The 18,147-nt window shown below is 40.1% G+C and overlaps 1 protein-coding gene across 1 annotated transcript in view; it reads right to left on the reverse strand.

Moving 5' to 3' along the window:
- Window positions 1-18,147, reverse strand: part of KDM5B (lysine demethylase 5B) — a 64,968-nt gene that overhangs the window by 27,397 nt on the left and 19,424 nt on the right. The window contains exons 2-6 of the mRNA XM_007456157.1: window positions 7,242-7,376; window positions 5,367-5,463; window positions 3,908-4,017; window positions 2,227-2,385; window positions 1,625-1,744 (exon numbers count right to left, since the gene is read on the reverse strand). Of these exons, the coding sequence (XP_007456219.1) occupies window positions 1,625-1,744; window positions 2,227-2,385; window positions 3,908-4,017; window positions 5,367-5,463; window positions 7,242-7,376 (621 nt within the window). The remainder of the gene's footprint in view (window positions 1-1,624; window positions 1,745-2,226; window positions 2,386-3,907; window positions 4,018-5,366; window positions 5,464-7,241; window positions 7,377-18,147) is intronic.

Raw genomic sequence — 18,147 nt, forward strand, 5'->3', positions numbered from 1 at the left:
CTCCCTCTTTCCACTAGACCTTGCGGAGAGTAATGTGGGCAGCCACGAGGAAAAGGCAGGGTGCAGCAACTCTGCGGCTGCAGGCCCGAGTGTAAAGGGCTGGCCAGGCTGAGTGCTTAGGATCTGCACTAATCTGATATGAGGCCAGAGGCCTGTCCCTCAAAGTGCAAAAAGCCAACCACAAATACAAGAGGCACCAGGACTGGTTAAGCGAACATATGGGGAAATAATATGTAATGCAGGAGGAGTAAAAAGAACTGAAAATTCAAAGGGAATATTACTTGAATTTATAAGCCTGTTAAATAAGGGGACATTTTAAGTAACTTAACAGTTAATGTTAGTGATGTGAGGCAAAGCATGTTCACTCATACACTGCTATGGTCCCATAAATGATACAGCTATTAGATGGGAAAAAAATGGATAAATATTAAGAAAATAATCCCATTAAATAGACGCATACAGGACCTCCCTGGTGGCACAGTGGCTAAGAATCCGTCTGCCAACGCAGGGGACACGGGTGGGCTCAACAACCAGATCCCGACTGGTTTCCGGATCCCTGGTCCGGGAAGATCCCACATGCCGTGGAGCAACTAAGCCTGTGCGCCACAACTACTGAGCCTGCGCTCTAGAGCCCTCGCGTCACAACTACTATAGCCCGTGTGCCCTAGGGCCCACGTGCCGCAACTACTGAAGCCTAGAGCCCGTGCTCCTCAACAAGAGAAGCCACCACAATGCAAGGCCCATGCACCGTAAAAAAGAATACTGCCTGTTCGCCACAACTACAGAAAGCTCACGCGCAGCAATGAAGACCCAACACAGCCCCCGCCCCCGCCAAAAGGAGATGCATACAGTGTCTGCTATAGCACTTTGTTGGTAGTGAGAAAAAACAGCTTAAATATCCAGAAGTATGGGAGGAAACCATTCATTTTAGTGTACTCATTTGATGGAAGAGTAAATGCTGAATGAAGCATGCTTATGCTTCTAAGGGAATAAAGGAGAATTTAAAATACTAACGTTTAGGGACTTCCCTGGCGGTCCAGTGGTTAAGAATCTGCCTTCCAATGCAGGGGACGTGGGTTTCGATCCCTGGTCGGGGAACTAAAATCCCACATGCCGCAGAGCAACTAAGCCCGCATACCACAACTAGAGAGAGCCCAGTGCTCCAAAGAGCCCGTGCACCTCAACTAAGACCCGACGAAGCCAAATAAATAAATAAATATAAAATCCTAAAGTTTACAGTGCTGACTTACGACAACATAACAAGAGGTAAACGTGCCCCCAGGGCACAGCACATGGATTGGCCACAGGAGTCATTCAATAAATTTCGCAAAGTTTTCCTTGAGTTTTATTTGTTGAGCCGAAAGGATTGCTGGTGATTTCCTTTCATTGGTCTTCTGTTACTGTCGCTGTGTGATTTGTCTCAAAAAGCCTATCTTTACTCAAATGAAAAATCAGACGCATTCTGAAGCACTGTGGAGTGCCAACGCTACCGAACAGATCAAAGGCTTCACTGTGCAAGACAACGACTGACTATCAGAGAGAAGGGCCAACTCAAACGTCTTCAGACATACCTTTCCCCAAAGTTATTAAAAGCCTACACTGAAGTGGCTATGTATGTACATACATGGACCGGCATGTTGAAGTAATCAGATTTGAACGCATCTGCCATTTCCCCGAAAGTACGGAGGGTATAGTCCCTGGCTGCCTGTTCAAAGCCAAATGCTTCTTGTGGCTTACTGCACTCCTGTCAAAACACAAAGAAAGAAAAAGGAAAGATATTTATTTATATGTATATTTACTTATGGTTCACATATATATGTATATATATGAGAAATTATATATGTTTACTAAAATTACTTGTGCAGTGTAATTCCATTTGTGCAATTTCCATTTGGATGAATATACATTGAAATATTAACAGTGATTATCTATGGACTATGAAATTACCTATTTTTAAAGTTGTTCAGTGCCTAAGAATTTTTGCAAAGAGCATGCAACACTTTTTTTAAATGAAATTTTTAAAAGTGTAGTTATTAAAATGTTTTTCTGACTCTCAGCTTGCTGCATATCTGTGCAGCTCATTTCCAAGACCTCTTTCCTATTCAGGCCCACCCCAATTTTTGTCACGAGACTCCTTATTATCAATTGCCAAATCTAAAACCGGAAGGTGAAGAAAAAACCTTCTTAAGGAAATTTTCTAATGCCACCTCTGCTATTAATTCTGACCTGAGCCAAACACTTAGGACACCTCCAGTCTCCCTTGGGAACATCATGGAGTGGCGGGATCAGGCAGAAGGTGTGGTAACTGTCATCACACCCATCACACAAGAGAAGCCGGTCCTCATCGTTGCCACTGCCACACAAGAGGCAGACATACAGGTCAACCTGCAGCATGAAAATGGGCACAGAACACAGGGGCATGAGCTGCTGTTTGATTCTGTGAAACTCTAGGAATGAAATGGATCTGAGGCATAATCTAGTCTCTCCAATATGCTGCAAGTGAAAATGTTTCACCCTCTATAAGGGACATTTTAAATAAAAATGCTTCACCTTCTATTATGAGATATTTCATAATATCTCATGCATTCCCAACTCTGAAGAGTAATCTCCAAGATTTCTCAATTGTGTGTTTTAATTAAAGTTTGTTACTTAAATATCCAGCTTTTAGTAGCTTACAGAAAGATAGTCTTCTAGAAGAATAACATGTTAGGCAATAAATTATCCACCTAACCAAAACACAGAACTAATAAAGGAAAAGTTCAATTTTGCCATGTTAAAAGGCAAAAGGATTTTACAGTTTTTCCAAAACTTAGTTTCCTTTTAACATGGCAAAACTGAAGTTAACTAACCACATTAAATTACCACTTTACATTCTAATTAGTCATAGTTAAGAAGTTCCCCCAAATACACAGTAATAAAACTACACAGTCATTACCTACTATGGGCTGTATCGTGTTTCCCCAAGATTCCTATGTTGAAGTCCTAACCCCCAGTACCTCAGAATGTGACTGTATTTGGAGACAGGGTCTTAAAGAGGTCGTTCAAAAGGTCATATGGGTGGGCCCTAATCCAGTATGACTGGTGTCCTTGTAAGAAGAGACTAGGACACAGACACACAGAGGAAAACCATGAGGACACAGGGACATGACCATCTACAAGCCAAGGACAGAGGCCTCAGGAAAAAGCCAAGTCTGCAAACACCTTGATCTCAGACTTGTAGCCTCCAGAACCGTGGGAAAGTAAACTTCGCTTGTTTGAGCCACTCGGTCTGGGATGCTTCATTACGGAGCTGCAGCAGACTTTTTTGTTGTAGCAAATAGAAACCTGGGCTCTGCTAGCTTTCTGACTGCTTTGTTTGTTTCTGTGCTGGGGCAGAGGGAGACGATATTTATGAACAGAACATTTAATTGGAATAACTTCCAATTCCAAGATCAAAAGCACTGTCATCAAGCTACTCCCAGGTGCTCAGAAGGGGGCTGAGCAAGAGAGCTTGGCTTTTTGTTTCCACCTGAGTGAACAGCTCCCCAGGCCTCTGACCCTGCTAGGCCCTAGCCTCCCTCCTACCTGCACACTCCTTCCCTTATCCTTCCTTGCTGTAAAGCTGGAAAACATCATCTTGATTTCTGATTTACCTTCAGCTCGCTTGGAGGTGGACTAGTCACTTATCGACAATTCTCCATAGGACTGAGCTCACCAATATTCAGTGTTAAACAGAACGTCCTCCAGAAAAATGGCTGTCAACGCCCCCAGCTGTTACTACTGATTTCATGACGCATCCGTGTTTGCCTGTTTATAAACTGATACTACAAACCACCTCTAAAGGTCTTTTCATTGTGAGACAGCAGTCCCAGGTAAGGCACTAAGAACAAACTGGGCTGTAAAAGTGTTTATCAAGATGTCGACTCACAGCACTGGTGGTTTTTTTCGCTCGACTCCTGGGTTTCTCCTTCTCGCTCTCTGTAATACACTCCTTCCTCTCAGCAGGTTCTTGCTTGAGGCTGCTCTTCCCGTCTTTCTCTGTAGGAGGCAGTCCAGGTCAGCACTCCCTCTGCTCTGCCCTGTCAGCTCCCTCCCGTGCTCATCCCTCCTGCTGCTGGGTCGCCCCCCGGACACAGTTCTTCTCTGCTCACTCCAGCGCAGCAGCACCCAGAGTTACTATGTTCAGGAGCTCCGTGCTGCCTACTTTAGGGTGACATGCAACTCTCACACCATTCAAATTCCAAGATACAAGCACAAGATATGATACCAGATGTTGCTCAGGTCTGTATGCTTTCAAACTGGGAGCCGAAGATATGTTCTTCTTAAGACTAAGACATAACATATGTTGGTGAAAGCAAATTCCTCTTGATCTTGACCATAAGACACTGACCGTTCACCAACAGCACCCCCTCCACGTTACAGATTATCCCCCAATGATCTAAGATTACTGGCCTCTCTAGCTTCCTGGTTTCAAAGACTGAGAATTTTCTAAAACACTAGCTATCCATTAATGAGCTATTCTGCGGAAGGTACTGCGCTAAATGCTTTCCATCAATTGTTATTATATCAATCATATAATCCTTTGCAACCAATGTGTTTCAAAGACAAGAAAACTGACGTTAAAAGAAGTCAAGAAGTATCTCTAAGGTCATACGACTAGTTAGTGGCTGAGCCAGGATCCAGATCCAGATCTGTATTTTTACAATTCCATCTACTTTCCACTACATTGCGCTGCCTTTTCCACGAACTCACCAGAGCCGCTAAGAAAAGCCCATTCCAACAGCTACTTCTTCACGACTGAGAGCCTCTGCCTATGCAGAATTTCTCTCAAGACAGTGTCAAACCTATCTTGCAGTGACTGTCGTCAAGCAGTGGCCAGGCAAGCAACTGTCAATTAAAACTCAGATTAAGAAAGCCTGCCTGCCTGCCTGCCACACCTGAAACAAACCTATCAGATATTCAGTCAAAGGCACCTATGCTTCTCACAAATCACTTCTTTACAATTAATGCTATTGAACCAAATTTCAAAGTATTGGCTTGGCCAAAAAGTTTGCTTGGTTTTAAGTAAAAATAAGACACATTTTTCATTTTCACCAAGAACTGTATGGAACATATTCACTAACCGAATGAACTTTTTGGCCAACCCAAAAGCAACTAGTTACAGTTGAGAAATTCCATCACATTTCTAATATGCATATATTCATTTGTTTATCCCTCCTTCCAGTCATCTAATTATGAAAACAAGGATATTAATATAAGATTTTATTTCTCAAGGCACAACCCAGTGACTAGTATGTAAAGTTGCTCCAATATTTTCATAACTACCAGATAAATGATTGTTTTTACTTAATCACTCTTCCTTCCTATTCATGGATGAACTTTCTTACCATTTTCACACTTTGGAGCTGGACATCCCATTCGACGTCTCAGGTTATGAGTTTTGGCTTCTGCTGTCTCTTCTGGTTCTATTTTAATATTCATGGCCTTAAAAAAATTTTTCATATACATGAATATTTCCTTTAAAAAGACAGAAATCTTCTAAAATCCAATTGGAATCACAAAGTGCCTATAATCTTATAAATTTTATTAATAGGACATTCAAAACTCTCTCCCTTAGAGCAGAGATTCCACCCTTAATATTATTATTACTTAAGGAATGAATGAGGAAACTTAGAAGTTAGGAGTATTCTCCACTTCAACAGGTCAAAAATTTAGGAAAAAGTCAAAGGATCAGGGATGACTTACGGGAAGTGTTACTATCCAAATTGGGAACAGTGCATATTTCCTCCTAGAAGCCCCTCAGTTCTCATCTACTCACAACTTACATAACTTAGCCAAATCCTGAACAGTTACATAAATAACGTAATTTCATCAGTCTAGAAGAGTTTGCTGGCTCTTCCAAAGTATGACAGCATTCAAGGAAAACTCAGCTTCCACAACAAGTTTCTATTAATTCTTGTAGTGAACTGTCACTACAAACTGCTCCCCTAACACCGCTGAGTCACGGCTCCCTCATCAGTGAGAGCCTGTGAGCCAGTCTCAGTACCTGGTGTCCACGAAGTGCTCATACTGGTTGATAAGCAAAGCCTTGTCTGCTCTGGGACACAAGTCACGTTGTGGAACTGTGCCTGTGTTCATTCATGCACAATCAGGATGTCTACTGCTAACACGATTTCTTCCAGGGCCATACCATCACCATGATGTGTCATCAAGACAGACCTAGGCATCCACAGCACTGGGTATGTCTTACACATTTAAAGATCAAGATGTGCTCAAACAAGAACTGACTTTTTAAGACGAATAAACTTGCAGCCTGCTTGTGGGCTTCAAATAACCATATATGTTCCTATTCTGAGGGGTTCTCACTTCAAAAAAACGGAGTCGCTAAATTTTTTCACATCTCCAACTTACCTAAGTGAAAAGTAATTCTCTTATTTATCCATCTGCTCAGAAACCAAAATGGCTGATTTTTTTTCATCCTCACCAATAATTATTAAATAACCCAACTATTAATTTAGAAACCGAACTAATGCCATGAGGTTTCCCAGTTCTAAACTGTTCCTAATATATTAATCACTGACTCTTCATACTCATATGTCCATCAAGGAACCCAAACCTACCCAGCTCTGTGTGGGAACAAGGTAACTGGGAGAATACCCTTCTCCCTTTCCAGGAGAAACCTCTCAGAGCAGACAAATCTAAGAGAAACGTGTCTTTCTTAAGTCTTTCACTCCTCATCTTCCCTCATGCTTCACTCTCACGTTGTCTGTGTGTTATATCACCAGCCCCCCTTGCTCCCTGAATATTTTCTGGCTTAGCATAAATGTTTGCCACAGATTCCTTACTCCTCTTCAGGAAGTCCGAGAAAAATAGCTTTCGCTACCTTCTTCGTAACCTCTCAAAAACAGCACTTTTCAGCAAAAATCTCCAACTTCACTCCTACTAACCTTAATTCCCAATAAATCTTGCCCAACATCACGAGGGTCACAATGAATGCCTATTCACCTATTCTTCCTCGGCTCTGACCGCTAACCATGCAGCAGCTGACTGTCCAGGCAGCATAAACCTAGAAAGATTTCAATTCCTTGCCCCCATGACAGTGCAATTCCCCCAAGTGTAAAAGCTAGAGTATAAACAGCATCCCTCTGCGAAGTTAGTAAAGTTCAATCTATGAAGAGCACGTGCATGAGAGAAATCCAGGGTCAGACACACGTTAGCACCGGGACTTGAGGCCTGTCTGATCAACCTCACGAGGCTCTCACCTCCGCTCTCATGCGTTTTGCTCGTCGAGCTGGGGGACACGTTTCCAAGGGCTGCACAGACTGCCTCTGGGGAATATCATGGGGTTTGTATTCCTTGTCCTTTGTGTCTGTGGTCAGGTTTGGCTTCTGCAGACACTGGAAATAAAACACAACTGTACTGATGAATTCTCCCCCACCTCTTTTTTTTAAAAAATAAATTTATTTATTTTTAATTTTGGCTGCGTTGGATCTTCGTTGCTGCGCATGGGTTTTCTCTAGTTGCGGCGAGAGGGGGCTACTCTTCATTGCGGTGTGCGGGCTTCTCATTGCGGTGGCTTCTCTTGTTGAGGAGCACAGGCTCTGGGCGCATGGGCTTCAGTAGTTGTGGCACGTGGGCTCAGTAGCTGTGGCTCGCTGGCTCAGTAGTTGTGGCTCGCGGGCTCTAGAGTGAAGCCTCAGTAGTTGTGGCGCACGGGCTTAGTTGCTCTGCAGCATGTGGGATCTTCCCAGAGCAGGGCTCGAACCCGTGTCCTCTGCATTGGCAGGAGGACTCTTAACCACGGCGCCACCAGGGAAGTCCCTTCCCCCTTTTTTAATCTTAAGAGAATTTCACTGGATTTTTGCAGGGTATATTTTACAATGATTTATGGAAATACATAACAGGTGTGCAGTTTTTAAAATCTAAATAAACACAAAGACAAGTCTGCAGTTAACAACCATATACACACACATATAGTTATAACAGCTTGACTTTTTTTCAGGAGGTAAATGGTGTTGCTTCAATTCATTTAATTGTTGATATCACCTCATCAGGTTACAACAGGCCACAGCAGGCTCAAGGCAGTCCCCATGAGCCAACAACGATTATCCCTGCTTGCAACTGTAAATTAAGTGAAGGCCCAAACTGCTAGGAAGGCCCCCTGTATGTTCCCCAAATAGCTTTCCATAATCAGAATATCTAATTTTAAAAATGTTTACAGTAATAAAATATGGAATCCAGTAATTTTTCTAAATTTTACAATCCTGTAGGTTTAAACATAATTAGCAACCTTCTATTATCAAAAAGATATCATTTGAATTGAGAAAACAGACCATGTGACTATTATCCCTTATTAAAGCTTTCCTTTTCTTCAATATATTCCTATGAAGTCTAACTCACAAGAAAAAGGTTAATAGATAGTCCACAGCAATAACTTTGGTTCTGATCATACAAGAATCTCTTCTGGCTTTGATTTTTTTTAGTTTGATTCTAAGCTCACCGAAAAAGAGTATTTAATGCCAATACAACAAAACACAGTGACCACAAAATATTACCACTGAATCTAATATGAATTTCAAGTAAATACCACTCCTTTATAAGAGGTCCTACAAATGCCACAGGAAGCATTTTTAAAAGCAGGCTCCAAAATGTAACCACTGAAGGTCTACTGTATCATCCATACTTGTAATAAGACACATTGAAACTATAACCTTCTACAACTCTTGGCTCTGCGAGCACCATTACAACCATGCAGTGTCACTAACATGACTGGCTCCCTCCTCCTGACATTTGCAGAAAGAATCCAGAGAATGGGGAGAAGGGCAAAAGAAAATACAGAGCAACCGTCTAACACAATTTATTTCTGACAGTTAAGTAATATGTACTATTACAAAAATACTAGAATAGATTTCTTGATACTCTAAACAAGAACAAATCTACCACTGGGAGCACAACCTATAATATTAAATATTCTGCTTCTAATTAAACCTACACACTGATCTGATCTAGAAACATCAACTCCACTAGTATGGAATATCACTGCCCATTCCACAACAAGTCCTCAATTGAGCGTTTAGAGTATGTTCAATGAAAACATGCAGATGGGAATAAAACCTGTCCCCCATCTAAATTAACCTCCTTTATGTATTATATACACTTTCTATTGAGACCTGAAAGTATGTGTGATTGTGGAGATATGAACGGAGCTGAATCACAGACATTTTATTAAGTGGATGGTCAGAAATTCAGATGTTATTTATGTGGTTCTCATCTCCCACTAGTCTAGATGGTTCTGTAATCCATGGCCTGCTTGGCTGTATAAGGACTTTGAAGAACTAAGATAAAATCAAGCTCAGAAGCTCTTTAGAATATATAAGAAGAGATTATTTTGTTTCAAACCAGGATTCAAAACATACACTTGATGTGTTTGTTTTATATTTAATGCTATCACACGCCAACTCTTAAACCTTTGTTTGAGAAACTGGGATTTAGAGGTGATTTATATCATCACACCATAATGACATCACCCTACAGGGGCAGAGCAATCCCTTAAGACATTTAGAAAACACAGGGATACAAGACTGAGGCCTCTGTCCCATCATCCAGCACATCACCACTCAACTTGTCTCAAGTTTCCCGAAACTTACCTTAGGCTTGAGTTTACCCTTTTGCAACAGTTCCTTCATTGTGCACTCTACCCCTGCCCCCTTTATTACGGGCTTATTCTTTAAGAGCAGTTTTAGGTTTACAGCCTAGTTGAGAGGAAGGTACCTAGATTTACCATACACCAGCTGTCCCCACACATGCACAGCCTCTCCCATCATCAACATCCCCCGCCAGAGTAGTAGAACATTTGCTACAACTGATGAACCTACATTCACACATCACCCAAAGTCCATAGTTCACACATCAGGGTTCACTCTTGGTGCTGTACATTCTATGAGTTTGGACAAAGGTGGAGGATCATCCAGAGTACTTTCACTGCCCTAACAATCCTCTGTGCTCTGCCTATTCATCTTACACTCCTGCCCTCAGCCCCTTGCAACCACTGACCTTTTTACTGTCTCCATAGTTCTTTTCCAGAATACCAGATGCAGTCCTTTCATACTGGCTTCTTTAACTTTCATAAAAATATGCACTTGGGACTTCCCTGGTGGTCCAGTGGTAAAGAATCCACCTTACAATGCAGGGAACGCAGGCTCGATCAGTGGTCAGGGAACCAAGATCCCACATGCTGCGGGGCAACTAAGCCCATGCGCCACAACTCCTCAGCTCACACAACTCAACTAGAACCTGCACGCCACAAACTACAGAGCCCACACGCTCTAGAGCCCACATGCCACAGCTAGAGAAGAGAAAAAAACCTGCACACCACAACTAGAGGGAAGCCCACGCACCACAAGGAAGGATCCCGCATGCCACACCTAAGACCCAATGCAGCCAAAAATAAATAAAACAAACAAATAAATAAATCCTAAAAAAAAAAAAAAATGCACTTAAGGTTCCTTCTTGTCCTCTCATGACTTGACAGCTCATTGTTTTTTAGCCTCCATGATCTGGCTGTACCACAATTTGTTTATCCATTCGCCTACTAAAGGACATCTTGGTTACTTCCAACTTTTGACAATTATGAATAACAAACCTGCTACAAATATCCGCGTGCAGGTTTCTGTGTGGATATAAGTTTGCAACTCCTTTGGGTAAATACCAAGGAATGTGATTGCTGCATTGTATGATAAAAGCATGTTTACCAGTTTTCTAAGAAATTGCCCAACTGTCTTCCAAAGTGGTAGCTCCATTTCGTATTCAACCAGCAATGGAAAAACGTTCCTGTTGCTCCACATCCTCGCCAGCATTTGGTGTTGTCATGTTCTGAATGTTGGTCATTCTAATGGTGTGTAGTGGTGTCTCATTGCTGTTTTCCATTCTTTTTAAAAATATATGTATTTTAATTCTCCTTTCCTCTAAGGATTATTTTCAAAAATCAGAAATGGGCATAAAAATTTATGCACAAAGAATTCAGCAAGAGGAGACATTCACAGAAGGATGGACAAAATGAAAAGGCAGAGTACTTTGTACCAGATGAAGGAACTAATAAAACCCCAGAAAAACAATTAAATGAAGTGGAGATAGGCAACCTTCCAGAAAAAGAATTCAGAATAATGATAGTGAAGATGATCCAGGACCTTGGAAAAAGAATGGAGGCTAAGATCAAGAAGATGCAAGAAAAGTATAACAACGATCTACAAGAATTAAAGAACAAACACCTAGAAGAATTAAAGAACAAACAAACAGAGATGAACAATACAGTAACTGAAATGAAAAATACACTAGAAGGAATCAATATCAGAATAACTGAGGCAGAAGAACGGATAAGTGACCTGGAAAACAGAATGCTGGAATTCACTGCTGTGGAACAGAATAAAGAAAAAAGAATGAAAAGAAATGAAGACAGCCTAAGAGACCTCTGGGACAACATTAATCGTGCCAACATTTGCATTATAGGGGTCCCAGAAGGAGAAGAGAGAAGGGACCCAAGAAACATTTGAAGAGATTATAGTCAAAAAATTCCCTGACATGGGAAAGAAAGAGCCACCCAAGTCCAGGAAGTACAGAGTCCCAGGCAGGATAAACCCAAGTAGAAACACACCGAGGCACATAGTAATTAAACTGACAAAAATTAAAGGCAAAGAAAAATTATTGAAAGGAACAAGGAAAAAACAACAAATAACATATAAGGGAACTCCCATAAGGTTAACAGCTGATGCCTCAGCAGAAACTCTACAAGCCAGAAGGGAGTGGCATGATATACTTAAAGTGATGAAAGGGAAGAACACACAACCAAGATTACTTTACCTGGCAAAGATCTCATTCAGATTTGACAGAGAAATCAAAAGTTTTACAGACAAGCAAATATTAAGAGAATTCAGCACCACCAAACCAGCTCTACAACAAATGCTAAAGGAACTTCTCTAAGTGGGAAACACAAGAAAAGAAAAGGACCTACAAAAACTAACCCATAACAATTAAAAAAATGGTAACAGGAACATACATGTCGATAATTACCTTAAACGTTAACGGATTAAATGCTCCAACCAAAAAACACAAGCTTGCTGAATGGATACAAAAACAAGACCCATATATATGCTGTCTACAACAGACCCACTTCAGACCTCGGGACACATACAGACTGAAAGTGAGCAGATGGAAAAAGATATTCCAGGCAAATGGAAATCAAAAGAAAGGTGGAGTAGCAATACTCATATCAGATAAAATAGACTTTCAAATAAAGAATGTTATAAGAGACAAGGAGGGACACTACATAATGATCAAGGGATCAATCCAAGAAGAAGATATAACAATTATAAATATATATGCACCCAGCATAGGAGCACCTCAATGCATAAGACAACTGCTAACAGCTATAAAAGAGGAAATGGAGGGACTTCCCCAGTGGCACAGTGGTTAAGAATCCACCTGCCAATGCAGGGGACACGGGTTCGAGCCCTGGTCCGGAAGATCCCACAAGCCGCGGAGCAACTAAGCCCATGCACCACAACTACTGACCCTGCACTCTAGAGCCCGTGAGCCACAACTACCGAGCCCACATGCCACAACTACTGAAGCTCTCACGCCTAGAGCTTGTGCTCTGCAACAAGAGAAGCCACTGCAATGAGAAGCATGCACACCTCAACAAAGAGCAGCCCCTGTTCACCACAACTTCGTTGCCTGTGCACAGAAACGAAGACCCAACACAGCCCAAAATAAATAAATAAATAACTTTTTAAAAAATAATTTTAAAAATTAAAAAAAAGAGGACATCAACAGTAACACAATAATACTGGGGGACTTTCAACACCTTACTTACACCAATGGACAGATCATCCAGACAGAAAGTTAATAAGAAAACACAAGCTTGAATTGACACAATAGACCAGATAGATTTAATTGATATTTATAGGACATTCCATCCAAAAACAGCAGATTACACTTTCTTCTCAGGTGCACACAGAACATTCTCCAGGATAGGTCACATCTTGGGTCACAAATCAAGCCTCGGTCAATTTAAGAAAATTGAAATCATATCAAGCATGTTTTTTGACCACAATGCTATGAGATTAGAAATCAATTACAGGGGGGTGTCCCTGGTGGCACAGTGGTTAAGAATCTGCCTGCCAATGCAGGGGACATGGGTTAGAGCCCTGGTCCAGGAAGATCCCATATGCCACGGAGCAACTAATCCCGTGCGCCACAACTACTGAGCCTGCACTCTAGATCCCGTGAGCCACAACTACTGAGCCTGCGAGCCACAACTACTGAAGCTCACGCCTAAAGTCTGCGCTCTGCAACAAGAGAAGCCACTACAATGAGAAGCCCACACTCCACAATGAAGAGTAACCCCAGCTCTCTGCAACTAGAGAAAGCCCGTGCCCAGCAACGAAGACCCAATGCAGCCAGAATTAAATAAATAAAATAAATAAATTTATTTTTTAAAACAATCATTTACAGGGGGAAAAGACGTAAAAAACACAAATACATGGAGGCTAAATAATATGTTACTAAATAACCAAGAGATCACTGAAGAAATCAAAGAGGAAATCAAAAAATATCTAGAGACAAATGACAATGAAAACATGAGGATCCAAAATCTATGGGATGCAGCTAAAGCAGTTCTAAGAGGGAAGGTTATAGCAATACAAGCCTACCTCAAGAAACAAGAACACCTCAAATAAACAATCTAAGCTTACATCTAAAGAACTAGAGAAAGAAGAACAAACAAAACCCAAAGTTAGCAGAAGAAATCATACAGATCAGAGCAGAAATAAATGAAATAGAAATAAAACAATAGCAAAGATCAATAAAACTAAAAGCTTGTTCTTTGAGAAGATAAACAAAATTGATAAACCATTAGCCAGACTCATCAAGAAAAAGAGGGAGAGGACTCAAATCAATAAAATTAGAATTTCATTAGAAATGAAAAAGGAGAAGTTACAACAGACACCGCACAAATACAAAGCATCCTAAGAGACTACTACAAGCAACTCTATGCCAATAAAATGGACAACCTGGAAGAAATGGACAAATTCTTAACCTTCCAAGACTGAACCAGGAAGAAACAGAAAATATGAACAGACCAATCACAAGTAATGAAATTGATTAAAACTCTTCCAACAAACAAAAGTCCAGGACCAGATGGCTTCACAGGTGAATTCTATCAAACATTTAGAGAAGAACTAACATCCATCCTTCTCAAACTCTTCCAAAAAATTGCAGAGGAAGGAACACTCCCAAACTCATTCTACGAGGCCACCATCACCCTGATACCAAAACCAGACAAAGATACTACAAAAGAAGAAAATTACAGACCAATATCACTGATGAATATAGATGCAAAAATCCTCAACAAAATACTAGCAAACAGAATCCAACAACACATTAAAAGGATCGTACACCATGATCAAGTGGGATTTATCCCAGGGATGCAAGGATTCTTCAGAATACGCAAATCAATCAATGTGATACACCATATTAACCAACTAAAGAAGAAAAACCATATGATCATCTCAATAGATGCAGAAAAAGCTTTTGACAAAATTCAACACCCATGTATTATAAAAACTCTCCAGAAAGTGGGCATAGAGGGAACCTACCTCAACATAATAAAGGCCATATATGACAAACCCACAGCAAACTCATTCTCAAGGGTGAAAAACTGAAAGCATTTCCTCTAAGATCAGAACGAGACAAGGATGCCCACTCTCACCACTATTATTCAACATAGTTTTGGAAGTCCTAGCCATGGCAATCAGAGAAGAAAAAGAAATAAAAGGAATACAAATTGGAAAAGAAGAAGTAAAACTGTCACTGTTTGCAGATGACATGATACTATATGTAGAGAATCCTAAAGATGCCACCAGAAAACTACTAGAGCTCATCAATGAATTTGGTTTTGCACAGAAATCTCTTGCATTCCTATACATTAACAATGAAAGATCAGAAAGAGGAATTAAAGAAACACTCCCATTTACCATTGCAACAAAAAGAATAAAATATCTAGGAATAAACCTACCTAGGGAGACAAAAGATCTGTAGGCAAAAAACTATAAGACACCGATCAAAGAAATTAAAGATGATATCAACAGATGGAGAGATATACCATGTTCCTGGATTGGAAGAACCAATATTGTGAAAATGACTATACTACCCAAAGCAATCTACTTTGCTTTGCAAAAGTAGATTCAATGAAATCCCTATCAAGTTACCAATGGCATTTTTTACACAACTAGACAAATCATCTTAAAATTTGTATGGAGACACAAAAGACCCCGAATAGCCAAAGCAGTTGTGAGGGAAAAAAATGGAGCTGGAGGAATCAGACTCCCTGACTTCAGACTACACTACAAAGCTACAGTAATCAAGACAATATGGTACTAGCACAAAAACAGAAACACAGATCAATGGAACAAGATAGAGAGCCCAGAGATAAACCCACTGCACCTATGGTCAACTAATCTATGACAAAGGAGGCAAAGATATATAATGGAGAAAAGATCTTCTCTTCAATAAGTGGTGCTGGGAAAACTGGACAGCTACATGTAAAAGAATGAAATTAGAACACTCCCTAACACCATACACAAAAATAAACTCAAAATGGATTAGAGACCTAAATGTAAGACCGGACACTATAAAAGTCTTAGAGGAACACATAGGCAGAACACTCTTTGACATAAATCACAGCAAGGTATTTTTTGATCCACCTCCTAGAGTAATGGAAATAAAAACAAAAATAAACAAATGGGACCTAATGAAACTTCAAAGCTTTTGCACAGCAAAGGAAACCATAAACAAGACGAAAAGACAACCCTCAGAATGGGAGAAAATATTTGCAAATGAATCAACGGACAAAGGATTAATCTCCAAAATATATAAACAGCTCATGCAGCTCAATATTAAAAAAACAAACAACCCAATCCAAAAATGGGCAGAAGACCTAAATAGACATTTCTCCAAAGAAGACATACAGATGGCCAAGAAGCACATGAAAAGCTGCTCAACATCACTAATTATTAGAGAAATGCAAATCAAAACTACAATGAGATATCATCTCACACCAGTCAGAATGGCCATCATCAAAAAATCTAGAAACAATAAATGCTGGAGAGGGTGTGGAGAAAAGGGAACACTCTTGCACTGCTGGTGGGAATGTGAATTGGTACAGCCACTATGGAGAACAGTATGGAGGTTCCTTAAAAAACTACAAATAGAACTACCATATGACCCAGCAATCCCACTACTGGGCATATACCCTGAGAAAACCATAATTCAAAAAGAGTCATGTACCAAAATGTTCATTGCAGCTCTATTTACAATAGCCCGGAGATGGAAACAACCTAAGTGCCCATCGTCGGATGAATGGATAAAGAAGATGTGGCACATATATACAATGGAATATTACTCAGCCATAAAAAGAAACGAAATTGAGCTATTTGTAATGAGGTGGATAGACCTAGAGTCTGTCATACAGAGTGAAGTAAGTCAGAAAGAGAAAGACAAATACCGTATGCTAACACATATATATGGAATTTAAGGGAAAAAAATGTCATGAAGAACCTAGGGGTAAGACGGGAATAAAGACACAGACCTACTAGAGAATGGACTTGAGGATATGGGGAGGGGGAAGGGTAAGCTGTGGCAAAGTGAGAGAGTGGCATGGACATATATACACTACCAAATGTAAAATAGATAGCTAGTGGGAAGCAGCCGCATAGCACAGGGAGATCAGCTCGGTGCTTTGTGACCACCTAGAGGGGTGGGATAGGGAGGGTGGGAGGGAGGGAGACGCAAGAGGGAAGAGATATGGGAACATATGTGTGTGTATGGCTGATTCGCTCTGTTGTAGGGCAGAAACTGACACACCATTGTAAAGCAATTATACTCCAATAAAGATGTTAAAAAAAAAAAAAGAACCTGCAGGATAAGAAAACAAACAAACAAACAGAAAACAACTTATACTAAACTTTCTTTGGGTTATTTGTATGGAAATATGTTAATATAAATGTTTCAGACATTACATGAAATTTCTAAAACCTGCAGTATAAGAAAACAAACAAACAAACAGAAAACAACTTATACTAAACTTTCTTTGGGTTATTTGTATGGAAATATGTTAATATAAATGTTTCAGACATTACATGAAATTTCTAAAAATCTTGTATGGTCTGGTATAATCTTATAAGTCATAATTCTAGTTACTACTTTAAAATGTATATCTCACAAATAACTAAATTTCCTTGTCAATTGCATTATTATGAACTTTCATCAAATCTTTAACCGTGGTCATTTTTAAGTCTTTTGTCACTTACAGACAGTTCTGGGTGTACTGTGATGCTTTTGCAAAAATGTTCCTATAAAAGGGTTTCAGCTTCAAGGAATTCATGGAAAAGACCCTGACAAGTACAGGTTTCTGGTAACTGACTATATGCTGAACTGAATGAAGAAGCATTTTCAGAGCTCTAATGGAAAACTGATGAATTCATAAAAGTGCTAACAAAAGATCAAGATGAAAAAAAAATTAATTACATGGGACTGAGTGAACTGATGAGGATGATTATAATTTTTATGACTTTTTGTTTGAGTAAAAAAAAAATCCCACCAGGACTCAGAGACAAAAAATATACAAATCAATTTTCACAGCAAAGTAAAGGAGCTGTTACAGTTGAGGATTCCTGGACTGAATGTCAATATTATGACATAGTGTGAGTGTGCTTCGTGTTTGGTAACTGCAATCATTGTTGCTTTTGTTGTGGTCATCCATTTACAATGCTTGGTATCAGCTGATTTATCTCTTGTAAAAATAAAATACAGTGTGTGTGTGTGAAAAAAACAAACAAACAGAAAATAAAAGAATAAAAGTCGGGAAGAGCAGATGAACTGAAGAACACCATCTTTCACACAAGGCTCCATGAGGGTCCCCAGCGCTCCTCTGGATGCATGATATGTGGCCTTACAAGAATTAGAAAAGGAAAATTTGTCCCATATCTTTACTCTCAATTAGTGTTCACATGCAGAATGCTATATTGACTGTTCATGGAAAACTTACAGGTAGTTTTCACTACCTATATGTCAGGCACTGTGTTGCGTTTTATATGCATTTTATCATTTCATTTC

Source organism: Lipotes vexillifer, unplaced genomic scaffold (genome assembly GCF_000442215.2).
Source record: "Lipotes vexillifer unplaced genomic scaffold, Lipotes_vexillifer_v1.1 scaffold1201, whole genome shotgun sequence".
In the NCBI taxonomy this organism is placed as follows: Eukaryota; Metazoa; Chordata; class Mammalia; order Artiodactyla; family Lipotidae; genus Lipotes; species Lipotes vexillifer.